The sequence below is a fragment of the Cryptomeria japonica genome, chromosome 7 (genome assembly GCF_030272615.1).
Source record: "Cryptomeria japonica chromosome 7, Sugi_1.0, whole genome shotgun sequence".
Lineage (NCBI taxonomy): Eukaryota > Viridiplantae > Streptophyta > Pinopsida > Cupressales > Cupressaceae > Cryptomeria > Cryptomeria japonica.
This window is the reverse complement of record NC_081411.1, coordinates 171,314,457-171,341,970: the sequence shown is the minus strand read 5'-3', so window position 1 is coordinate 171,341,970 and position 27,514 is coordinate 171,314,457. Positions and strand designations below refer to the sequence as shown.

The window sequence follows — 27,514 nt, the reverse complement described above, 5'->3', positions numbered from 1 at the left end:
GTAGGAATCATGGCTAAGGCGGGGATAAACCTATGTTGTATGACCTATGAGATCTTAGATATTTGTGATATGGGAAATATTAGATGTAGTGGTATGTGGAGAAGAGATGAAAATGCCTATAATTATACATCATTTGAGTAATTCTATTGCAATGAAAATAATGAATTAAGTTCCTTAATGTCATTTTATACTCCTTGTTATGTAAAATAATAAGATATGCTATATAAATTTTGGAATGGTATTTAGGTGTTGGGGTAAAGACTTTTATTGACTTCTTGGGTATGAGAACCTTAGTATATAACATATTATATCCATTTCAAGTGGAGTTTCTTTCCTATGAGTTTTGTCTAGTCCAAGGTAATTTATGTTGCATAGTAAACCTAGCCCTAAAATCTATACGATGAAACCTTGGGAAATGTGTGTTGATGTTCTTTGAGAGACCTTGCAAGGAGAACTATGTATGACTTTGACCCATTTGGAAGTAGGAATGTAGGCAGTCCTTGGGTGAAGGATGCCCCTATGACCTCAAGTTCGCAAGGCTAGGGTCTGGGGGGGAATAACTCCAAGGTTCGAGGTTGTTCCTAACCTATCGAACTTTTCTCTTTAGTAGGCTTTAGATGAGGCTGAATAGGCATTAGAAGATTACGAAAGAGTTAATAAAACATTATAACTCATATTTAATATATATAATGTTTTGAATTAGTTGATAAAGTGAAAGAGTAGAGCACCTTATGGTCAGTTTACTTATCTATTGAGTAGAGGCAATCTTATGTTGGATCGAAGTGATCTTATGTAGTTGTATGATTTAATCCTAGACCTATAAGACTTGTGCATACTCCTAGATTAGTTAATTATGAGCTATTTGTTCTAAAATAGGAACCTCTCTTCTATTTATAGTGCCAAGCCATGTACAAATTCTGACTTTATGGCTACTGATGGAGTAAGCACCCTATGAGGGCATAGGTAGAGTTTGTATACCTCAATGGATAGGCTACCCTTTTCCATCTAAGATGATCACCGATGAAAATCCTATGACCCACTTGGGATAAGCTTATCCACTCGAGATTGATAGTAGTCAAGGAGTGTATTATGTCGGTAGACTGTCAGCCATACCATTTAGTTAGCGGATGGTTACCACCAGTTGTATGCAGGCAAGAGATACCTTACATTTATCTAGGGTATTGGACAAATTTCACTAGGAGCATGTAGGCTTGATGGCCAGTTACATATTGGTGATGGATATCCTTGTTGCTTAGTTGTCTGATGGATTGTAGGGAAGAGAATTTCTAATGAAGAATAGGTAGGTAATAATTGGACCAAACCTTGTATAATTTAGGCATATATTTATGTGGAAGTGACATACTTGGTTTTTTTAGGATAAGGATAGGCACCTGGTGTAGTATGGGATACATCGAACCTTTTTCCCACTTGCTTGTTGGTGCAAAAGACTAGACAGAAGAATGTCTCCCATGGTGTAGTGCGTAGTGCATCGACATTTCTTTTATTTGGGATGTACTATGGGTAAGTGGTAGTTAGTTGTTAAAGATATGTCAATTCCTCTCTATGTAAATCCTAGTCACTAGGTATGGGATGCCTACTAAATTTGGTCACTATCTACAAGAGATGTATATTGAAGCTAGCCAAAGCTAGTAATCATATGTGTGATGTGTACGAGATAGTCACCATGTGTTAATGGGAAGTGTGCTTGAATCACTCTGTATGGAATTGGATATTGTGAAAGGATATGACCCTTAAGTAATTGTGTATCATTATATGTTACTTGATGGCAATTGGTTATTGCTATATTATGATTGGATTAATTTGATAAATTGTCCTAGTTTTAAGAGAGATCAAATATCTTATACAATAAGAGATAATGAACCCCCTCTAACACTTTGGACGAACCAGGAAGCCTCTGACTTCCCTCAAAGAGCTACGTAGGCAGGGTCATTTGGAATGAACCTATGAGGCTTAAGTCTAGGTCTAATAAGGATACTAGCCTCAAGATCTTACCACCTTTGAGTGCAAACATAGGTGGTGGTGTAGAAATTTCACCACTAAAGCAATTGAAGGATTTATGAAGTTGACATTTCTAAGTTAGATTGAGAAGTTTGTTTAATTAAGGTCGTACTTGTAAATGTAAAAAAAAATAAAAATTGTAATGTCCAAGGGGTGGATATTACATAGTGCTACAAGGAAAATGGAAAGCAAAAAATTTTAAGTATCTCTAGCTTCCAAGAATTCATCATGTGACTTTTCTCTACCCATTTTTCTAATGCATCTACCAAAATAATCCCTCAAAGAAGTGTAGACTCGTGGAATGCCACAACTGCAGGATATGTACAAAATGGATTTTTTAAATAGGCTTTACTAAATTTAAAGCAAATGCAATTAGCAAGTATAAAGCCACATTCCACAACTTTTGTTAGCATCCTCCTTGTCTATGCCAAAATGGTAACTTTGGAACAGGGTATGTACATCCATCAAATTGTAAAGCAAAGGGAGGGTTTGTTTGATGTTATATTTGTAACTACTCTAATAGACCCATACATAAAATTTGGAAGCATATAAGGCACAAGAATTTAAGAAAATGCCTCAAAGAGATATGTTTTCATGCACTCCAACAAATGCAAGATATGCATCAAATGGACTTGTAAAAAGGCTTTACAAACTTTCAAGGGAATCAATTGAGAGGTGTTAAGAAAAAATTCACAAAGTTTGTCACCATCTTTCATGCATGTGTAAAATGGTAGGTTTGGGGCATAAAAGATAGAGAAATTTTATTAAATGTTATCCTTACAAGCACCTTGGTTGAAGCATATGCAAAACATAGAAGCATAAATAAGGCATGTCAATTGTTTGATAAAATACCTCAAAAGAGATGTGATCTCATGGACTGTGATGATTGCAGGATATGCATAAAATCGACTTGGTCTTTTGAAACTTTCAAGCAAATGCAATTGTTGGTTGTAAAGCCAAACTCATGGAAGAGATCTCATATCATTGAATATAATGATTGCAAGATATGTGCAAAATGAATTTGTTGATAAATTGATCAGGCTTTTGAAAGTTTCAAGCAATTGTATTACTAGATGTAAATCCAAAAATAATAACCTTTTGCGGCATCCTCCATGTTGTGGTAAATGGGTGCTTTGGAAGAGGGTATGGACATCCACCAAGGCATAGTACTGGAAGAGAGATTTTTGTCAGATATTATAGTAGGACATACTTTGGCAAACATGTATACAAAATGTTGAAGCATACACAAGGCACATGAACCATTTGACAAGATGCCTCAAAGAAATGTGGTCTCATGGAATGCCATGGTTGCAGGATATGCACAAAATATTTTTTTATAAGGCTTTACAAACTTTGAAGAAAATGTAATTAGCAATTGTAAAGCCAAATTCCACAAATTTTGCCATCATCCAATCAACTTGTGCCAAAATAGGAGCTTTAGGACATTATGGACATCCATCAAAGCATAGAGGAAGGAGAATTTATGTCAAATGTTGTAGCCTCAGCTACCCTAGTAGGTAAAATGCAAAATCTTCTATCGATGTTACACTATTTTTTATTCTCCTTCATATTTTGACTCCCTTACAAGAGTTATTTAAGATTTTATGCAATTCTGAACAAAAAAAAATCAATCATTCCTGATGTCCAATTATCACAAATCCAGCTAAGGAAACAAAGTAATTATTGCCTGATCGACTACATCTATAAACAAATAACACATTGCAATGAGGAGAAACAAAAAATTAGTCAGCATTTAAAAAAAAGTTAGGAAACTAAATTTTAATGGGCATAGCTCACCATATATACTCTATCGACTAAATATATTAATAAAAACAACACATCCACATCTTGTATTTTTTTATGTAAATTACTTTAAAAATATATCAAATCACTCATTATAAGCTAATGAGCTTGCTTATTACTTATCTCATGATACCCTCAATTATTAAAATAAACAATATCCTTCTAAGTTTTCTTGTTCTTATGTCATTCATTTTCCCCAAAAAATATATATTTATCTTCTATCTAATATTATTTTATTTTTTATTGAATGGATTTATGCATTTTGGAGGACAACTTTTGTATTATATGTTAGTTACAATTATTATCTAAAATACTCTAAGTTCAAAAAAAAAGAATTGAGCTATTATGCTTCTTTTGTGATTATGTATTTTGTTATTTATATCAAATACTTTAAGTCTATACTCTTACATATATTTAAGTAACAACAATAAAAATAAATTTTATCGAAATGTTATCTTTCCCATCATTTTTGCTATTGTATCTTCACCTCTTCTTAAAAGTAGATGTTTTTCATTGTTCTTTAAATGAAAAAAAAAATACATGTTCAAGAAAAAATTCAATGAAATGACCAACCATTACCCATCAATTTACAATAATTTAAATAACTTGTTAACTAATTTTTCAATAGTAACCATAATAGAAACAAATATTAAAGTCAAATTCCACAACATTTTTAGACACACATTTCATCTAACATGTGTTCACCATTAAACCTTACTAAATTAATAATTCTTGTTTATTAATCATCTATTTAAAGATTAAAAAATTTCGCTATTTTTTAATAATTTTACCTTTTCTAATTCTTTATTATACATTTTGTACGAAATTATATACTTGCATTAATATGATTTATTTTCTTATTTTATTTTAGCATACATATTCTACTATACACTTCAACATATAATTCAAATTTTTTATTTATGTTTTTCTTGTTTTCTTTTAACATACATTTTGTATTATACATGGCCACATTCTATAACCATACAAACTAACTATAATACATCTCAATCCATTAAATCTTGTTCCTCATTCAATAAATTAATACATAAATTATTGAAAGTATTAAGTTATTTTAAGATATACAAATTGCTTTATTGTCATTGTATTGGATAATAGTATTCTTTATTTTTACATTTTTAGAGTACTATTGAAATAATAATCATATTTGAGCAATAGTATTACTATCATAAAATAGTGCTTGAATAATGAATTTGTTACTTTATTAGATTCTTTTCTTTTTTACTTTGACTATACACTAGTGATAGATAGATCCTTATGTAACCAATATTTAAATTAAAAAAAAAAACAGATTAAAAAAAATAAAAAAATAAAAAAAAAACCTTTCAATTGCATATATAGAATGCAAATAAATAAATATTAAAATTGTAAAATGTAAGCTTATGAAATTTTTTCTAACATTTTCATAAAATAGTATTTTACAATTATTTCATAATGGTAACTAGCTGTCCTATTTATTTTACAAAATAAATAAAAATATTATTTAGCTTAATTATTATAAATTTAATTATACATAATACTAGTCATCATAATTAATTAACAAGGCAACCAATACTTATATACCAATAAATTCATGTGATTCATTTCATAAAATCTTATAGTTATCTATAATAAACAAGAGATGCAATGCATCAAGTTCTTGTTGGGATGTTTGTAGTGTTGTAGAGATGTAGTGGTAGAAACAAATGGTTTAAGATTTTGTAGAAGAGTGTTGTTTATTAGACAAAGTACAAAGACAAAATTGAGTAGTTTAAAGAAATATTGTTAATGGTGTGCCTGTGAAGTGTGATACCTGCAGCTGCAACATAAACACTCAATAGATCATTACAAGCATGGTTAGCAAATTTAAAACAAAGAAAGATAAAACCATGGCAAAGCGATCTATTGCCTCCTAAGAGATGTGAGTATGGATTTGCTCTCAGATTTGGATAAGCAATCCTAGTGACTTGACTACACCTAGATGGAGGATTTGAAATGATAATGATACAATTAAGCTAAAAAAAAGAATGATTAAGCTACATGTTTCAACAATTATGCTAGAAAAGAGAATGATTAAGCTAGATCTAAGATGCAATTGCCTATAATAACAATGCTCAAATGATATGCTAAGAGATACTATGCCTATAGTAACAATGCCTTAAATGCAAATGAGATGGGATCCTTATTACTCCAAAATGGGGGATATTTATAGGATTTTCAAGGCTATGGGTGAGGTGGCAAGAATCAATGGTCAAGATTGAGTCTAAAGATATCAATGGTGAAATTGGAGGAGGTTGGAGAAGAGGTTGGTGGAAAGGGAACATTTGCCATCTCTATGGTGACAAGTGTCAAGAAGCTTTGCTCATGAGAGGGCAAGTGTCTAAGAAAAGGGGACATGTGGCCCAAGAATGCCATGTGTCTCAAGGGGAGAGTATCCACACCATAGGAGGTTAGGATAAGGAGGTTAAGATGTGCAAGCTAAGATAGGTTTAACTACACCCAAGGTTAGATGAAAGGGTTTAGGTTTAGAAGTGGTTAGGTTAGGTGGTTAGAAGTTAAGAGGCATATGGGTAATTTGAATTTAAAAAATCAAATAATAGGAAAAGACTAATTAACTTTCAACAACTCATAAATTGATTTTTTTAAATTAATTAGAGAATTAGAAGAATTAATTGAAGTGGGGGGAGGATTAATCAATTTGAATTAATTAATCAAAGGGGACTATGAAAATGAACCTATTAAATAAATCCTTAGATTTATTAATAAGTAGATGAGTGGAAGAATTTAATCAAATTGCTAATGAATTCAATTAAATTGGGAAGGGGGATTAATTAAATAATTGCTTATTCAATTAATTATCTTCAGACCATTTTTAGGTGTATACAATTAACATCTAAAATCACAACACAGTGAAGAGGATTTCAATAACAGTGAAGTGTTGAACAAAAAAACACAACATTTTAAATTGGAACATATGAGAACATTAGACACATTATTCATATGCAAAAATAGAAAAGATAAGCAAGAACATAGTGCCAAATCTATGAAATTCAACAAGAGTATCAAAGTGAAATCTTCTATGTAAAAGGAAGAATATAAACTCCCAACTTCAAACTAACCATGACATAACCTGAAGTTGCATACACTAGATGGTCAATTAATTAATCTGCTATTCTTCAATTTATATATCATTGCCTATAGGGCCACCACTATCCACATATAGATTAGTGATAATAAAACTAATGTCCAATATTAATTGGAGATGAATTAATATAGATTTAAAGCAAATTAAAAATGATGGGTGAGTAAAATAGTGCACAAAAAGAGTAGTATAAATATTGGCAAATCTCAAAGAGAGGTGAGAACAAAAATCTATTTAGCATCTCTCCTAGAATGCAAGGCCAAGAGAACTTGTAACACATGCCAAATTTGTACTAAATGTTGAGCTTATATAGTGCAGCAATCAATGGAACAAGAACATTGGGTAAAATGAAAATCATGGGATTAATTAGAGAAGACCGGTAGGTAGAATCACACCCTTATTTATTTTGCACTGTAATTTACTCAGTCAAGTCAATTCAATATTATTACAGCCTTTGTTATATTTTTTCATTCTCTGCATTCTGTGTGGTCTCAAATTTAATGCGAGTAGGGGTAAAAAAGTAAATTTTATTCTAGAACCTGTTATCTATGAAGAGATCATATGTTTGGAATTGTGCAAGGTTTCCCTAGTGTAAGAATTGAATTATAAACTCAATTTCTTGCCAATAATTTAAATAAAGTTAAAAGAACCAAATGCAAATGGAAAAGAATCACATAATAGAGCAAAGAAATAGAGTTGTTGAAAATTTTGCACCATACCAACCATGAACTATTTGCACGCACTTGTGCATAAAATTTGCATGCAGATAATCAAGAGTTATAAGCCTGTAGAAATTTGATGTCAACTTAAGTGAAACATCGATGCAAAAGAGCTATAGATATACTGTGGACCCTCGAAAATCGGCTGCAACCTCTCCCTCAACTCGAATATCATTAAGTGATAAAAAATAATTACTAATTTGCTGGGTAGATAATGCGCCCCAAGAAAATGAGAAGGGGAAGTAGAAATACGAACTAAATCAACGATTTTCGTAATGGACAACAGTTAAACCTCCATGAAACTTGGAAGAAGATTAAGTTAGCACCAGTAGATATAAATCTCTCTTAAATATCAGAGCAACTACAAAATGCCCTCTTTACTAATTGATCACAACCAGGTACTTGAAAATAAGCCATAACTTATCAATATTTATTTTGAGAGTTTTTTGGGCCAAAAAATACCATGTTTGATAATATTGTTGTTCATAAAATACCCCTTCTAAAAAGCATTAGCATTTTCCCCGCTAGTGGCATGATGGATTTTATAAAATTTTAAAATTATTTAAGTGCTTGTGCTGATGAGTCCACAAATAAATTGGAGCTTGTATAAATATTTTAGATTACACACTGCTACATTTGATCTGCATTTATTTAACCTAAGAATGTACATTATCAAGATTTTTAAGTCAGTAGATTTAATTCCAGTAGCATTATAAGAGGAAGAAATACCCAAGGCAATTGACAATTTTCAAGGTAGGTTGTAGGTCTAAGAATCTGCATATGAACACTATGAAAAATACAGTTGTATCCCTGCAGGTTGAAGAATTTGTGTATGTGAGACAATTATATCCCTGAAATCAGCGAGAATGTGGACAAAAATGTCGAGAATCAGGCAATGAATAAGCACACCCCTGAAATCAACAATGAATAAGAAAGCACACCTAAAACCTACAGGAATGCAGAGAAGAACACAATCAAACTAATTGACTAGAAATAGTATCCTTGTTGCCTAATCAATCTTCTAAAATCATTGAATCACAGAAACTGCTTCTGAAATGGCCGAGAACGCTTCTATAGTGAATCAATTAAAATGAACAAGCACAACAATATCTATAAATTGTGCATTCGATATCTATCAAACATGAATTAAATGGCAATTAAAATTTCATAGCTGGATTAATCTTTCACACTTACTGTCCGTAGCACTTTACATTTAATACGCACTTACGAAAAGATTTACTCAGATATCATTTGAATCAGACGACTAAAAATAATTGTCTTTAAAAAAATAACAAAATTAAATTATACCATGATTGTTTGCCCACTAAGACAATAGAAAGACGGCTAAATAATAATATTTAAATTATTAAAAAATATTTAAATGTTCTAACTATAGTAAAAGAAAAAATATATTTAAATTTTGAAACACGATTGGTCAACCAGTAAAACAAATTGCATCAGATGAATGCATTAGTAATCTGCCACCGGCGAGAACTAATACACACACTACATACATGTGACACGAAAGAAAATCACAGCATAACCTTATACTATAAGAATCTAATCATGTCAATTTTCATATATTGTATTACTAGTCAACATCTTATCATTAAAAAATATAACAAAAAACTCACAAACTATTTACTTAAAGATGTCAAAATAATGTTATTACTAGAATTTACAAAATTTCTAATTTTAATAAAAAACATTGTGACATCTCTTGTTTGTTTTGGAATAGAATGATAACCAAACTTTTAGAATACAATTATTTTTATAAAGTTCTCAATATATAAACTCATAAATAATCTACCATCTCATCACAAATCTATAGGCGACAAATACAAATAGTAGAATGAGTCCACCGAAAGCAAATTGAAATAGTAGACAGAGAAACCATAACATCCAATTGTTGAATGGGCTGCTACAATGTTCTCTTACCTGTCTCTCCAAATTATCAAATGGGCCACAGCCACATATTCTTTTGGTGAGCCCACTGAACATTGCATGCAATTCTTCTTCACTCTTTTTGCTAATAATAATTTGCTTTTTCTTAAGCAGAGCAATAGTTTTATTGTTTAAACTCATTATGCAATTCATAAAAAATATAAAATGAGCAATTATGTTGCTCTCTGACTTAATTGAAAAAGCCATCAAGTTCCATAAAAGTGGTTCTGTTTCTTCGGAAATATAGATTTGAGGAAGATAAAGTGTACTTGATCCAAACCATCCTTTTTTAAATCGTACTTGTCCATCTCTGCTAGGTTTGAATCTGATTGGAAATTCTTGTTCAATGACCACAACTGCAAATATATAATCCCTCCAGTCACCTATAGGAACATTTGAGGGCCGTAAGAAAGCCTCTATGCTTTTGCTTAACAAGTGCAACAAATGGCTTGGGTCTTCTTTCATATTTTCTTCAACTTCTGTTAGAAGAATTTCCATTGAAAAAGGAAGAATTGCAATCTGGGGCCGCATACACGTTAGCACACAAAAATTAGAGATTGTTTTTTCAGGCGTTTGAAACTCCAGTTCAAGTATTTTTTTCAAAACAAATAAAGGGATCTGATTTTCCAACATGAGAATATCAGTCATTATCTCCCTCTCAACAATGGGATCTTCAATCCTGTATAACAATCTGAAAAATTCCAATATAAAACAACCATCCATAGCGAAATTCCATGCCAATATTTCCTCAGGCAAACTATCCCTGCTGTAGTCATACCATTTCCTAATTTCCAGGTCAAATCTCTGAATCTCTGCCACCAAACTTTCAACAGTCACATCTTTTAGCCTTTTGATCGTGGTGCATAATGCCTTCACCTTTTCTTTACCCATATTCACCTTTTCCTTACCCACATTTACCTTTTCCTTATCCATTTCAGACAAGTACGGACTCACTGCATGATTACAAATTCCTAATGCCACTCTCTTAGGATTGTATTTTTCTGGTTGGATAGCCCTCAAGTCTTGACGAACTCTACAAATGGTTGAGGATGCTGGAGATGGTTGTGGCGCAATTCCTGACTCCTTTTGATCCTGTCGAAATGTGGAAGTGGATGAATCTCCTAGCTTCACTTTACGCCGCATTTCTGTGAAGTGCAAGAATTTCCCATTGAATTAGAGAAAGAATTAAAAAATATCAGACAATTTCACAAGTACTTACAGTTGCGAATGAAAAGAGAGATGTCAATCGCTGAATTGAGAGAAACAAGTTGAATAGGCAGCCGAAAGGAATAAATATTTAATGAAAAGGCCAATATTGAAGATTCTAAAACCCACTGCTCAGCTAAACTAGAACTTTTAAACAAATAAAATCTTCACTAAATAATTACATACAGCATTTTTCATTGAATTGAACAAAGAATTTACAACTATAATTCTTGAATTGAACGGGCAGCCAAAAGGAATAAATATAACTACAGCACTGCTCATAATTGAATGATCAAATGACTTTTCCTTTCTTCTCATTACATACTGTTTTCTAAACAGCAAGGAGGAACATTATTTAAAGAGTTACTATAATACAAAGCTTTAGAGGAAGCACAGAAAAACTATCAAAGAATTTCATAATATCCAACTATACATGCATTTCATGTACGGATTTAAATCTGGTAAAAAAACACCAAAACTACTATTTCAACAATAGCTTTCCAAATACTAAAAATTAATTTTGAACTCTTCTTGAAAACATCCAACTACTATACATGTTATAATAGTAGCACCATCACAATGACTAGGAGCCCTATGTTTCATGTTAGATTTAAAACACAAATATCTAACATTATTTTAATCAACATTCTCTCAGATATTGGCAAGTGGAACTATAATTTCTACTACATCTAAGCAAATAGCTGTTATCTTCACCAAAGATCTTCCCAAAGATAATTGTGTAGCTTTGAGGCACAAATTAGGAAGATAGTTTTGTAGCTTTGAGACACAAATTAGGACTCTCCCCCATTCATCTCAAGATGGATATTAGAGGTGTGAATGATCATCTCAAGATGGATATTAGAAATGTGAATGATCAATTGTACATGATTGACTCAATTGTTTCCCATACAATTGCAAACTTTGCTTCTACTTTTATACCAGTTTTTCATAGTTAATGTTTATTCAGCTATTCATCTAACTACCCAAATATAATACACAAAATTTGCATGGTAAATGCATGTAAACATTTTTCTACTATTTTCTAATCCTCGTAGTTAATTTTGTAAATTCTTAATAAATTAGAGAATAATTGATGCAACATATAATTTGTATTGAAAATAATCATTTTGACATGAATAACATAAAACTGAAAATTACAAAATGATTTTTTATGAATTCTCCTTTAAAAAAAAATTTGGTTTACCAATAGTGTAAGATTTACTATCATTTTTTTTACCACTACATTGAATTTTTATTTATTTATAGGCAATTCAAATGACTTATTCAATTTTCTGTTCAAAGATGTGAAATGTTGCAATATGTAAATGTATTTCTTAACCAAAGAGTAGAAACTACCTGGTGATGTTTTAGTTGAATCTTGGTTGAACGCCGAAACATGTCCAGGTCCAACTATATCCAAGCTTGTCAAAGCAAAGGCCTCCACATGAAGTGTATTGCACATGTCATCTATATTTTTAGTAAGTTGTTGAAGCTCCTGTCTATCCATGAAATCTTTGTCCCCTCTGTACATGAGCCAATCAAACGGAAAAAAAATTACAATTGAGGGAACAAAAGACAAATATAATTCTTTTTTCTAGATTATCCAACACTAAACTAGTTGTTACGTTTAAGAGTTAATCTTCATTTTACAGAACCAAGAACCCAAAAGACCATTATAGATACTTACTAAAAATTAAAAAGTAACTGTTGAAAGTTAAGATCATTATGTACCTCATATATCCTTTACTTTCCTGAGAGCAAGAAAGGATGGCTCCTTTCACAATTAATTGTACAGACTCATTCAATTCAGCATGCAAGTCCATCTTTCCAATAGGAGTATTTTGAAATTGGAGTATCACTTTTGACAAGTTATTCATAGACTCAAGAAGTATGAAACACTCCTTGTTATTGTCAATGGTGCTTATAACTTTTAAAGCTGCCCCCACCACTAAGAAAGGCACTGCAATCCAATGAACACTTTGAGAAGCATTCAACACTCTTATGATCGTTTGATTTTTGTTTCCAGAATGTTCTTTTATCTGCAAAATCAATACATACAAATAATTACAAACAAACAGAATAAACATTTCCCTTTTGATTTCCATTTAAATTTCCATACCTAATAATCAACATAGCAATTTCTATTAAAAATAAATTAAATTCATATATTAAACAAAAATAGTTTACAAATTATTCATCAACATTAAAGTCGAAATTTAAATTTTTATAGATATCTACAAAACTAATGAAATCGAAGATAAAGTCTAATCTAATAAATGGAGAGACTAACTAAAGCACCTCTGAGTTTAAAAAAAAGGCTAAACAGCTAAAACTAACATTCAAATATAAAATCATGTTATTTATATATAATTTGTAATATGAATACTTCTAGAAAACAAATATATTTTCCTTTACAACTAGTTTCAATACCTAATGCTTCTTATTCTCATTATCTCGTAGCCTTCTTTTTTATTAGATATGTTATGTAAAGAACCATTAATTCATGTTTTCTAAAATAAATATATTATTAGATATATTATGTAAAGGGTGCAAATCAACCTCCACAAACATGGAAAGTGGAGAAAATTAACCCATTGATGTCCACATCCCAATGCTAAATCTCTAGAACCAGACAACTAAAAGAAAGCTCCTTGTATTATCTTTATAGATGATAGAAGACACAAATAAACCATTACAAAGACAAACAAAGAACAGGAATTCATTCTGAATAATGAGCAGTAAGTTTATTAAGAAGACTCGTATAAGAGAGCAGCAAGTTTATTAAGAGGACTCGTATAAAAGAGAGCACGCAATCAAGAATATCTAATTAAAGGAAGCGATATGTTTAGCCATCATAAGCAACGGCATTGATTCCAATATGAAAGTCAACACCTAAAAGAAATCTGGTCGATTCATCACAAAGACTGTGACTCTCGTACAAACGCACAACTACTACTATGGCAATGATGAATAAAAGATTAATGTCACCTGGTTCAAAGAAATGAGCGCATTAGACAGCATGCTAAAAAGAATGATCAGTTTGACAATAAAAAAGACATACAACGACTATACTAAGGTTCAGAACGATGGCTTTGTAATAATAGTAAAAAACTATTAAGAAGGAAGCATCGAAAGAAGTGCAGGTTGTAATGTCCCCTCCTTAGCCAATTCTGCTTACAAGGTTAGTCTATTAATGGTCCTCGTAGACTAACAGGTTGGATGGAGGACCCAAGCTGGTTGGTCTCCATAAAATATGTCAACAAGTTCCTTTTTTTGTTTTGCCAGAGCATTATAATAGTCACTCCATTTAAAGGGTAAATCAGTATTTTAACTTTTAAGCAACTGAACATATGATAACCCAAGGAAGATATGATAGATGAACATGCAAGACAAGACCACAAAATATATGAAATCAGAAAAACAGTTATCACGTAGAAAACCTTTCGGATAAAAAACCACAGCTCCTCAACACTTTAATATTTCAAAACTGGCCACCTACCAATGGCTCCAACCAGGTTACAAAAGAGCACCAACTCTCATAACAGAGGCTCATAACTCTGGAATTTCTATACACAGCAGCACCAACTTTTACATAATTAAGATCTATCAATGTGAGAAATAATACAGCTCATATTAGCTGTTGTTTTTCTTAGTTTAAGCTCCAAACTAATTAACAAGAACAACGCAATACAAATGACTGATTTGAAGGAATTAGATGTCTGTAATACAGTTCACAACCCTGTCATTCTCAGTTTAAAAGAAAGATCGTCTATCTCTGATAATCCACTTTCATCACCAAAACCTTTAGACTCTTCTTTTCATATCACTTTCATTCACCCATCAAAAGAAAGAATAAGATTGTTGAAGAGAAATTATTTTTCGACTGTACGTCCAGCTTTCAAGGTAAATAAAGAAAACTTGAATCATAATATATGAAAGCTGTACCCCTTGTTTTACGTCCAACCTCACATAGTCGTCTTCCATTCTCTATTTAACATCTTTGACTACTCTTCATATTAAAAACTAGTCGCATCAACCTGTATCTTCTTGCCACGACTAACTGAACCTGTTCTGCCAACATGTACGACTGGTGTCAAAATGAAAAAAAACTGTTCCTTTTACACGCCAGCACAAGTCAGAGAGGTAATGAAAAGAACGTTCATCAAATAAATTCAACTTTAGACTGAAAATTGCAGCAGCAAACACGCCACCTACAGAGTGTTATCAGTTTTGAATCATCAACAAGACACAGTCCAAACATATTTCAGCTCAACCATTTTTCTAAAACCATCTGTGTCTAAAAAACAAGAGATTCAAAAGCAAATACGTCTTGTAGCAGTGCGCAGAATAGTTGGAAAGGTGAGTTGGAAGAAAGAATATACAGTTACAAACAAACCACCTCTGCAGACATGACAGGAAAAGCGACTAAAACGAATACACAAGCACACAAGGTATGATAAAAAGCACATTTTCCGAGTACTTAAAAAAACGTCAAGAGCAGTCCATACACCAAACATAGCAGAAAAATCAATAATTAACTGAAGCACTGAAATATACGGCAGAAAATTAAAAAAAATTCTTATGCCTGCCACCGCCACTACCAAAAAAAAAACTGGCACTCAGTCTGCCACAAGGAATGTAACTGACGACAGAGAAGACAGACCTGCTCACCGTCGAACTCCTGTCTTGACTACCACTTAAAACACTGAGAAATCTGCAAGACCATAAAGGCGACAGAAGAACTACTTACAGTAGAACCAGCTAGAGTTGCCACTTGTCAGGAAATGAACTACATTCAACATAGATGATACTGAAACAAAATCCCATAAAACTGAAATAGAAACTCAGGAAATTGCAGAGATCACACTAAACACAGCTGGTTCATATTGACATCAATGACCAAATTCAACAAAATTTTCATAATGTCTCCTTGGGTCCCCTAAAATATATTTATAATATAAAGTTTAACCCTTTCTAAGTTCTTATTTCTAGAGAGAGTGAAAGGGGAAGTGACTGATAAAACAATGACTTAGTGGAAAAAAGCACATATCATAAGGTGAGCGTTCATAAAGAGAAGAGTTGAAAAGTGAATATTATTAAATTCATAAAATCTGATTTAGGGTGACAAGGTTCCAACCCTAATTAGGGTGTAACTTGGAAAAGTATTAAAAGGCAAACATAGGGCAAAGAGGTTATGTTGTTGATATTTTCTCCTTCTTATCTCCTTTGAGGAGATTATGGTTTGAGAGCCCTGTAGACAAAAACCTCCAGTGTTTCTGCACATCTACAGCTGTGAGAGACCAGCCAAGGGTGTGAAGAGGGGCTCCACTCATCAGAAGTTCCCAATGAGCTTAAAATGAATCAGTTTTGAAGTTCTGAAGCCTCCTCCTTGCTTGTGTGTAAAACCATATTTTCTCATTTGGAGGGCAAGGCAATATGGTTTTGAACATCTTTGCATCAGGATACATTAGCAGCAAATTAGAAGCATATGGTGTGAAGACTAGTGAAAAATGTCAGACTCTTAAATTGCAACCCTTACAAAGAAGAAAGACAGGAAAAGAAAACAAACTAACTCCCTAAAACAGAAATGATAACAGAACCATAGGTTGTAGCCCGTATTAATTTGTATTGCAAAGAGTCATGGGCAAAATATCCAATGAACAATGTTTTTCTGATTCACATAAATGCATGGCTTAAAACATATTCAGAATCATACAGATTTAGATCGTCTTGTCTATCGTGGCCTGAGCCCTCTCAAAGACAAAGGCTAAGGCAGAAAATAGCTCCCAGTGAAATCGTTTGCATCCTTAGGCTTTCAGTCTGCTTCCCGAGGTGTATGGGCCCTTATTATTCCGCACGATCCTTTTTTTATCCTTACTCCCGGCTAGAATACCAAAAACGGTTCGATTCTGCATCTTTCAATGTATCTTTGATTCAGCTACAACTGCGATTCTTGGGCAGTGATGCGACCCAACACTTTCAGCACTCACGTGGGCTCTTCCACGGCTTATACACGATGGAACCTTACTACGAATCCTCTCTGCAAGCAATAGCGATCAAGTTACTAAATACTAACAGTATTGTATTCTAGCGCTTGGTAATAAGATTTGAAAGAGAAGGGTTTGCATCCCACCTTTGCTCGGGCTCTGAGATGATCGTCCCAGCTGCCACTTGTGCACACAGGCATTTCAATCCACTATCCAAGCATGCCCCAAAGTGTCGACCATCCTCCCTTAAATAAGCTGGCTGTTGGTTGTGCCGGTTTATTGAGAAGTTGACCATAGGTCGGTTTGGAAAAACACAAAAATAAAATAAAACTTAAGCTAAGAAGTGTCAGCCCAGGGAAAGCCGACATTGTGAAATTTATAATAATTTCACTTATTTCGCTAATAAAAATAGGATAAAGCAAAATTAAGGGGTGTTAGCCAACACCACAGGTTGGGCCAGCTGGCCTCACTTCGTTTGGTTCATCACAGTCCTCCCTTCCTCTGATTGCTTGTCCTCAAGCAATCGTAGATTAGGGTGTTCAAAAATTCCTGCCCCCTCCCACGTTGCATCCTCAAGGGGTAGCCCTTTCCATTTGATGAAGTATTCTGGAATAGTCTTGTTTCGTAGTTTTCTTTCTCTGACATTTAGTATATATTCGGGCTCAAGAATCAGTTTTCCTTCATAATCAAGTGGAGGTAGCTCTTCGGAAGGTGTGATCTGCAGTCTGAGGGCCTTCTTTAGACAGGAGACGTGGAATGTATTATGGATCTTGCTGTATGGTGGCAATTCCAATTCATAAGCAACATGCCCTACTTTCCTAAGTATCCGGTAAGGTCCATAGAAGCGCAGTTTCAATTTTTCAGCCCCACTACCTTTAATGGACGATTGCCTATAAGGCTGCAACCTTAAATATACCATATCCCCTTCCATAAATGACCTTTCCGTTTGATGCCTATCAGCATACATCTTCTGTTGATTTTGGGCTTGGCGCAAGTTGTCTTTGAGAGCTTCTAGGATATCCTTACTCTGTTGAATTACATCTTTAGCACCGGGAACTCTACTATCTGATAATATCAGATCCACAAAGGAGGGTGCATCATACCCATAAAGTGCTTTGAAAGGTGACATTTTAAGTGACATATGATAGGTTGTGTTGTAGCAGTATTCCCCCAGATGTAGTCATTTGACCCAAGATGTTTGCTGCCCTGTTACATAGTTCCTTAGGTAGCCCTCAATCCACTTGTTCACTATTTCCGTTTGCCCACATGTCTGTGGATGATAGCTGGTGCTAAGGGTTAACTCTGTTCCAATCAAACGAAATAACTCTTGCCAAAAGAAATAAGAAATCTGCTGTCCCTATCGCTCATAATCGTTTTTGGTAATCCATGGAGTCTAAAGATCTCTCTAAAAAACAAATCAATCACCTGTGGAGCCTTAAATTCTGATGTAATAGCTTGGAAATGCGCATACTTAGTAAGTCTGTCCACTACAACATACAAACAAACCTTACCTTGAACCTTTGGCAAAGCAGCAATAAAGTCCATGGATATACTTTCCCATTTCTGATTGGGAATTGGTAGTGGCTGTAATAACCCAACTGGGAATACATGCTCTGCCTTATTCTGCTAACATTCCTTGCACTCCCTTACGTGCTGCATTACATCTCTTTTCAAACCCTTCCACGCAAAATGTTCCTGCACTTGTTTATATGTTTTATAGAAGCCTGGATGTCCGGCCAATGGGGTGTCATGACATGCTCTTAGGATCTTTTCCTTCATTTTTGTTTTGGGCGTGATATAAACTCTTCCTTTGTAAGGGATCATTTCATTAGCTAATTGGAACCTGTCATCTTGTACCTTGCATTCCAACACATCATTAGTGAATGAGTTTTTGACATATTCAGCTATAATCAATGACCTCCAATCAGCAGTGATATCAGAAATAGCATTCAAATGTGGTTTTCTGGATAATGCATCAGCCACTACATTATTGTTCCCCTTTACATATTCAATGTCGAAGTCATAAGCTTGGATTTTACTCACCCATATTCAATGTCGAAGTCATAAGCTTGGATTTTACTCACCCATTTCTATTGTCTATCATTCAAATCCCTTTGGTTGAGAAAATATTTTAGACTATTATGATCAGACTTAACCAAAAACTTGTTGCATACCAAATATTGTCTAAAGGTGGCCAAGGCATCAACATTTCTTTGTCATAGACAGATAGCTTGCGCTCCGATTCCAAAAGCTTCCTATTCTCGAAAGCTATAGGATGTCTATTCTGCATCAAAACAACACCTATTCCCTCTCCAGAGGCATCGCATTCCAAAACAAAGGGTAATGAGAAATCAGGTACTGCTACGATTGGGCATGAACTCATCACCCTTTTGAGTTTATCAAAGGCTTGTTGGGCATGTGAAGACCATACAAATGCTCCTTTCCTGATAAGTTACGTCAAAGGTGCAGCAAGCTGTGAAAAAGCCCTCACAAACCTCCTATAGTAGCTACATAATCAAACAAATCCTCTCAATTGTGTTAGATTACTTGGTTTAGGCCATTCTTGGATAGCCTTGAATTTCTCTTCATCAACACTCACTCCTTGACTACTGATTTTGAACCCTAAATATAATATTTCTTATAGCCCAAACTCACACTTAGATGCCTTAGCATAGAATGATTGATGTTCTAAAACACCCAACACCTCATCTACATGCTTTAAATGCTCATCCCAAGTTTTGCTATAAACTAAAATGTTATAAAAAAAAACTCAAACCAAAATTCCTCAATTGTTGGATAAATACCTGGTTCATACATGACTGAAAAGTTGCTGGTGTGTTAGTTAACCCAAAAGGCATCACCAAGAATTCATAGTGCCCATAGTGACATCGAAATGCAATCTTGTGCACGTCCTCCTCTCTAACCTTAATTTGATGGTATCCAAAACGTAAATCAATCTTGGAAATATACTTGGCACCATGTAACTCATCAATATGTGGGATTGGGTAACAATTCTTAATAGTTCTCTTGTTGAGGACACGATAATCTACACACATCCTTATGGTTTCATCCTTCTTCTTAACCAACACTACTGAAGATGTGAAGGGGTTGGAACTAGGCCTAATATGTCCCATATCCAGCAATTCTTTGATTGCCTTTTCAATTTCCTCTTTATAGACCTTTGGATGTCGATATGGAGTTATCATGATTGGTTTTGCTCCCTCTTCTAGTTCAATAATAATGCTGGAACCCTCTATTAGGAGGCAACCTTGGTGGTATGTCTTTGAATACCTGGTTATGCTTGTCTAGAATAAGCTGGATCTACTTATTAGTAGCTTCCCCTTTCCTAGTGGTGATAGTATTCATGACAAGGAACTTGGCTACCCATGCTACTTGTTTTTTTCAAAAAATCCTTTCCATCCTTATAGCTGTTATTTCCATTTTTCCCTTGCTATTCAACCCATGAAAGATTACGTTTTTCCCATTGTGTTGGAAGGAAATTTCCAACTTACAATGACTGATTTCATATTTGTCAATGGTATGCAGCCATTGGTAACCCAACATTACTTCCATATCCATGTCAATTACATAAAAATCATCCTTCAGCTTATATTCTCCCATAGTCAATTCCATTCTGGGGACTTTTTGTGAGCAAGCCAAAGTGGTTTCGCTAGCAACTTTTACTTCAAATCCTTCTATTGGAACTGTGTCTAGCCCAAGTCTTTTTATCATGGCTTCATTGACATAATTGTAGGTTAGGTGGCTCCAATATCAATTAATACAAGAACCCGCTGTCCTTTCAAAATTCCTTTAATACAGAATGCACTATAATGAGGTTCACCAGTGAGAGCAACAAGTGTTCCTTCCTCAAGAACATCAGCTTCTTCACTTCCTGAATCATTGTCAAAAATCACTTCAATATAGTGCACTTGACCTTTTCCTTGGCAACGATGCCCTGGTTGCCAAGATTCCTTGCATGTAAAACACAACTTTTTTCTCCTTAGTTCGTTCCAACTAATATCTGATTGCTTGGGATTTGCCAACAATGTCCTAGGGGGTGTAGGAATCCTTTGGAGATGTTTTTTGACTTGCAAGGGTGCAACTGCCCTCTTATTATTGAAGCCATCCCTTGCTACCGAGTCTTCTAAGTTGAGAACGGTGGTGATAGCTTCTTGGAAGGTTGTGGGATTTAAGGCCTTAAGTAGCCCTCTAAAAGGTTCCGCCAAGCCTTCTATAAAAAGTACTATAAGCCTCCTATCAGTCACATCAGGTACCATAACTGCAAGCTTCTGAAATTCAGATACATAGTCCTCCACTTTACCTACCTATTTCAGTTGGTCAAGATTCCTAAAAATGTACTTCAGGGTCTATTCTATCAAACCTTTCAATTAGCCTCTGGCTGAATCCTTCCATAGTGGTAATAGTGTCATGTCCCTGAGTCAATCCCATGATACCACCATTCATGTGCAATTCCCTCTAAATGCAACGTAGTGAATTTAAGGGCTTCCTCTTCCAACATTGGATTTAAGGAGAAATAAGTATCTAACTTCTGCAGCCACGCTCTCGCAGAAATATCCAAGGTCCCATCAAAATCAGGGATTGTGATTTTCCCTAAGCAGTGCTGGATATCTTTGCTTTCTTCAAGCCCCTTTTTCCTATATCCACCTCTTGATTTCAATCCGCAGTATTCAGTGAAAGTAAGGTCATTTCGAATTGCTTCACTCAAAGAATGATACTATGCATGAAGATGATCTATTCCACTGATAGGGTCTAATTGATCATCATTGACTTTTTCATTTGTCAAGAATTTTGCTCTAAAAGACTTGGCATTGAATGAGCTCCTCTCTTTATCAACAACCACCTTCCCAATAGAGTTACTATCTTCCCCTCTTTCCTCGATTGGTTTGTCATTGTTTGGCTATTGTTTAAGGTTCTTCTATTGAGACATGGACCAGCTAGGACTTGAACCTAGGACCTTCCATACACTGTTGGAGTGCTCTACCACTGAGCTACTAGCCCCTTTTGGACTAGTCCATCATCGGTCTAGGTGTGGCTTATTTCCAACACCAACACCCCCCCTTAAGCCACACCTTTCGTGTGCTTGGGGCTCCTAGCCTAGACCTAGCTCTGATACCATTTTGAGATATGGACCAGCTAGGACTCAAACCTAGGACGTTCCATACATTGCGAGAGTGCTCTACCACTGAGCTACTAGCCCCTCTTGGACCAGTCCATCGTTGGTCCGGGTGTGGCTTATTTCCAACACCAACATCTTTAGCAGTTGTGCTACTTCTTTGAGGGTGTCAAACATGGTATTATGGAGCTCCTCGAATCTTTTGAAGAAGGCCCTAGCTTCTTCATCTGTTTCTGTCATATTGAACTCTTTTCTCTTCTCCCTTTCCAAATATCTTTGTGCCCTGTCACTCATTCAATCTCCCATAGGTTGGCAGAAAATAAGGCTCTGATACCACTGAAAAATGCCAAACTCCTAAATTTCAACCCTTACAACTAGGTACTTATCAACTTTCATGTACCATGCCCACCATAGAGTGCTTTCACCAGTCTACATACTTTGTGTATCGACAATCTTAAATCCAAGAGGTTGTGCCATTTATAACTCTTCCGCCAAATCATCATTTGAGGGAATTTCTAACCAAACTAAGCTGCAATGGCAAGGACAAGAAGAATGGTGCTCATCTTGGTTATGGGAGCAAAAGTCTCCTCGTAGTTGATTCCCTCTTTCTATGAGAACCCTATAGCAACCAACAATGCTTTGTACTTATCAAGAGTGCCATTTGCATGATACTTTACTTTGTAGACCCACTTACAGCCAATGGGTTTCTTCCCAGGTTGAAGATTAGAGAGGACCCAAGTGTTGTTCATGAGAAGACTATGATGTTCAACCTCCATAGCTTGTTCCTACTTAGGTATTCCTTTAGCCTCTGAATATGTCTGAGGCTCATAAACACTGTGAATGTTGCCCACAAGAGCAAAGTTCACTGTGTTTCTTTCCTTTCTCTCACTTCTAATTGATCTACCCTCAACGAGTTCATCATCAAGAAGATCACTAATGGTCTTGGCCCACCACTTAGGTCGAAGAGTAGTACCAACATATGGTTCAAGAGGATTAACTTCACTTGGGGTGTCTAGAACAAAGTCATCTGGATGCAGATAAAAAATTTCTAGAGGAAAGTAAGGTGGTGCAATGTCATGCCTCAAAGACCCCACAATCTCAAAGTCAAAGTCAGCTAAATCCCTCCCATCAGGGGAACCTAAAGGAAGACAAACACCCAAATCCTTTGCCTTTAGAGGCTAATCCTTAGGGCTCAAAATAGAAGAAGAGAGTTGAAAGGGCCCTTGTTCTTCATCAAATACAACATTACAACTGAAGATGAGTCGATCAGTGTCTACGCCAATCAACATGTAAACCTTATGATTATCACAATAACCTATGATCATGAGTTTGTAGCTCTTGGAATCTAGTTTTGTGTGCTTAGCATATGGAATCCAAACATAAACAATGGAGCAAAAAATTTTTAGGTGATTAATTTTAGGCTTTTATCCAAACCATACTTCTTCTGAAGTCATCTTTTTAACAACCTATGTAGAAGACCAGTTCAGAAGGTAGATGGTAGTGTAAACTGCTTGGGCCCAAAATTTCTTTGGAATATGTCTATGCTCTACCATAGACATGAACTAACATAGATTGGGGCATCTCGGCAATTGTGGTGTTTTGTCGTTCAACAACATTGTTTTGCTAAGGGGTGTAAGGTGTGGTAAGCTAACGCTTAATGCCATGTGTTGCACAAAAGTTGGAGGAATCAAAAGAACAAAATCCCCCCCTCCCCCCCCTTGTTTGACGTAAGAGTAAATATCTAACAGCCGAACTCCTTTTCTTCTAGGGCCTTAAATTTCTGAAACATGCTAAACACCTTTGGTTTGTGTTGTGACCATTTCACACATCACCCTATCAAAATGAGGACCCTCCTTTTTTTGGTCCTGGCCTTTTAGTCTAGTCTCTCTCCTTTTTAGAGATGAAATGAGTGAGTTTATAGGGTTGGCATGTCATGTCAATCAGAAGTCTAGTTAAAGAGTTTATTGAAGTTGCCAGCTTTGTGTTGAGTGATAGGTGAGTGAATTTTTTCCTTGAGTCTCTTGTTTGATAATTGGTGTAAGTATGAGTTTGAGCATTTGAATGAGTTATTCCAAGGATTGAACTCTTGTACAATGAAATGATCGATAGGCTCATTTGTAATCTGCCTCATCTCTAAGTCTTCACTAGGTTTTAACTTCATGACTTCAAGCAAACTTCATGAGTGAGGGATTTGGAGCGAACTTCATGTTTGAAGGGTATGGAGCGAACTTCATGAGTGAGGGATTTGGAGTGAACTTCATGTTTGAAGGGTATGGAGCGAACTTCATGAATGAGGAGATTGGAGTGAATTTTATTTTCAGGCCTTCATAAATGAGGACGATAGTATAGGAATGAAGTGAAGGATTTGAGAGCACTTACTTCATGAGTTGCACTTTTGGAGCGAAATTCCCAACTTCATGAGTTGTACTTTTGGAGCGAATTTTCCTACTTCATGAGTTGGACCTTTGGAGCGAATTTCTAACTTCATGAGTTCACATTTTTGGAGCAAATTTTTAACTTCATGAGTTGCACTTTTGGAGTGAATTTCTAACTTCATGAGTTGCACTTTTGGAGCGAACTTCATGAGTTTGGGTATTGGAGTGAATTTCACCTTCAAGGCTTCACAAGAAAAATGGACAATATAGAGATGAAGGATGTTTGGAACCACTCACTTCATGTTCAAAAATTCACAAGTGAACTTCAGGAGTTAGCATCTTGGAGAAAACTTCATGAGTTGCAACTTTGAAGCGAACTTCATGAGTTGCCACTTTGGAGCGAACTTCATGAGTTGCTACTTTGGAGCGAACTTCATGAGTTAGACTTTTGGAGAAAACTTCTTCATGTTGAAAGTGGAAGAATGATGGAAATTCAAAAGGCACCTACTCCACGATCAAACAATGCCAAGCGAATTTCATGACTTCATGTTTTAGAGAAACTTCATGAGTTGAGCACTTGAAGCGAAATTCCTACTTCATTGTTATTTCAAACCCTAGGTATGTTAACCAGATTTATCTAATTGATTATGCCCTAGGTTCTATTCCAATTTGCAGTATTTTAGTAAACCAACATAGATTAAATTATGCTCTAGATTGTAATCAGATTTGCAGTATTTTAGGAAACCAACATAGATTAAATTGTGCCCTAGATTATAATCAGATTTGCAGTATTTAGTAAGCCAACATAAATCAGAAATAGAACAGAAGACAAACAAGCATACCCTGGGAAAACCTCCAAGGAGGAAAAACCTAGCATGAAAGACCCACAGGTCAGATTATATATTCTCCTCTAAATATAAGTACAATACTTAGCTTGAATCTGATCTTCACATGTCAGATCTGTCCTTGTATGATTCAATGACTTGCATTAAGATCTACTATGTCCCCTTGGAAAAGTTCGCACTCAGCTGAATAAGTTCGCACAACAGAGCTAAATCGCCTTTTGATATAATTGAACTTGATTGTAATTGACTTGCAAATTGTCATTTACTTATATGCATCTTTATCCTTTGTAAGTCGGCCTTCTTGTAAGTCAGCCTCCTTGTTATTTTTGGCACTAATGTTATTTTGGAGTGTATTTAGCGTGGCATGGTGAATTAAGATAGGGCCATGTTATTTTAGGGTAGGACCCGGTCCCAAAGGGGGTTCAGATGTTGCCTTAAAGAAATTCGAACCCCTATACCCCTAGTTACAATCAACACTCCCTCTTAACTAGGGAGGAGGAGAATACATAATCTGAACCTTTTTAAGTTCCATCTAGCACACAAGCATAGAATTACATCTTCCACCTAGCACACAAGCATAGAAAGTGTAATACACTAGTGGGTCTTTACATTATTACAATTATCCATCTAGCACACAAGCGTAGATTGGATGTAATTAATTCTTGCACACAAGCAAAGAATGATTCAAAGTGCTACCAATAGTCACTGAGATTGAAGCTCCCTCTCAATCAGGGTTCCATTTTCCATGACACCAAGTCTATCTCTGAAGTACTCGAACTTCACTCTGGATAAGGGTTTGGTGAGGATGTTAGCAATCTGTTCATCTATGCTAATGTACTTTAGATGAATGGTGCCTCTCTGCACGATATCCCAAATGTAATGATAGTGTGTTTCCACATGTTTGGACCAATCATGAAATACAGGATTTACTGACATCTTTATATAGCTTTGATTATCACAATGAATGGTGGTAGGATCAATGACTTACCAAATAATCCAACAAGGAGCTTACAAAGCCACACTGCTTCTCTAGATGCAACAGATGCGGCAATGTACTTAGCTTCTGCAGTGCTTAATGCTACTGAAGATTGCTTTCTGCATGCCCAAGAGATCACTGCAAAGCCCAAGTTGAAGTAGATGCCTAAAGTGCTTTTCCTGTCCTTGACACTTCCTACCCAATCTGAATCTGAGTAGCCTTTCAGGAGGATTGGGGTATTAAGTGAATACTTCAGCCCATAACCAATCGTGCCACGTAGGTATCTTAGAATGTGCTTGGCAGCAACCAGGTGAACATGTTTAGGTGAGCTCATGAACTGAATGAGAGCATTCACATCATAGCAGATATTTGGCCTAGTATTGACTAGGTACATCAGGGAGCCAATCATCTGCCTATATTCAGAAGGATCTGCAAAATCCGAGTTAGCTGCAGAAACACTTACCTTCTTTAAGTTAGATTCCATAGGAGTACGCATAGGTTTACAATCTATCATTCTAAATCTTTTCAAAATATCAATAGTGTATTTTCCCTGACTTAGAAAGATTTCATTAGCTCTTTGCCATACTTCTAAACCTAAGAAGTAGTGCATTAGACCTAAATCTTTCATTTCAAATTTTGAGGCTAATTCCTTTTTACATCTTATGATTAATTTATTTTCACCCGTAAGAAATAAATCATCTACATACAAAACTAAAATAATCATCTCATCATTATAAATTTTCAAGTAAATGTTAGCATCAACATCATTCTTGGAAAACCCTAAACTTAGTAAGTACTTATCAATTCTTTCATACCAAGCGCGAGGAGCTTGTTTGAGCCCATATAAGGCTTTCTTCAACCTGCAAACATGAGAATCTCTTTTATGGATTACATAACCTTCTGGTTGCTCAATATAGACTTTCTCCTCAATGACACCATTAAGGAAGGCTGTCTTAACGTCCATTTGATACATCTCCCAACCTTTGGCTGTAGCAATAGCTATTATAGACCTAATAGAGGTATATCTAGCAATAGGGGCAAATGTTTCTTCATAATCTATTCCTTCCTTTCGAGAAAAACCACGAGCTACAAACCTAGCTTTATGTTTTTCAATACTACCATTAGCATTATATTTAATTTTAAACAACCATTTAGAGGAAATGACAGATTTACCTTTGGGTCTGGGTACAATGTCCCAGACATCATTCTTGATGATAGATCCATACTCTTCATCCATGGCTAATTTCCAAGCATGATGGAACATAGCTTCTCCGATATTGTGGGGTTCAGACTCAATTATATTGCACATCACACAAATGTAGTTGGTGTGATTTTGGACACTCTTGCTATTTCTAAAGGTTCCTTTG

General features: G+C 35.1%; 2 protein-coding genes across 2 annotated transcripts in view; both read right to left on the bottom strand.

Moving 5' to 3' along the window:
- Nucleotides 1–10,767, bottom strand: part of LOC131856551 (UPF0481 protein At3g47200-like) — a 28,445-nt gene extending 17,678 nt beyond the window's left edge. The window contains exon 1 of the mRNA XM_059208379.1: nt 9,619–10,767. Within this exon, the coding sequence (XP_059064362.1) occupies nt 9,619–10,767 (1,149 nt within the window). The remainder of the gene's footprint in view (nt 1–9,618) is intronic.
- A 1,315-nt stretch (nt 10,768–12,082) lies between these two features.
- The window catches only part of LOC131856550 (uncharacterized), a 57,172-nt gene continuing 41,740 nt past the window's right edge, over nt 12,083–27,514 (bottom strand). Inside the window, exons 3-4 of the mRNA XM_059208378.1 lie at nt 12,562–12,869; nt 12,083–12,353 (exon numbers count right to left, since the gene is read on the bottom strand). Of these exons, the coding sequence (XP_059064361.1) occupies nt 12,083–12,353; nt 12,562–12,869 (579 nt within the window). The remainder of the gene's footprint in view (nt 12,354–12,561; nt 12,870–27,514) is intronic.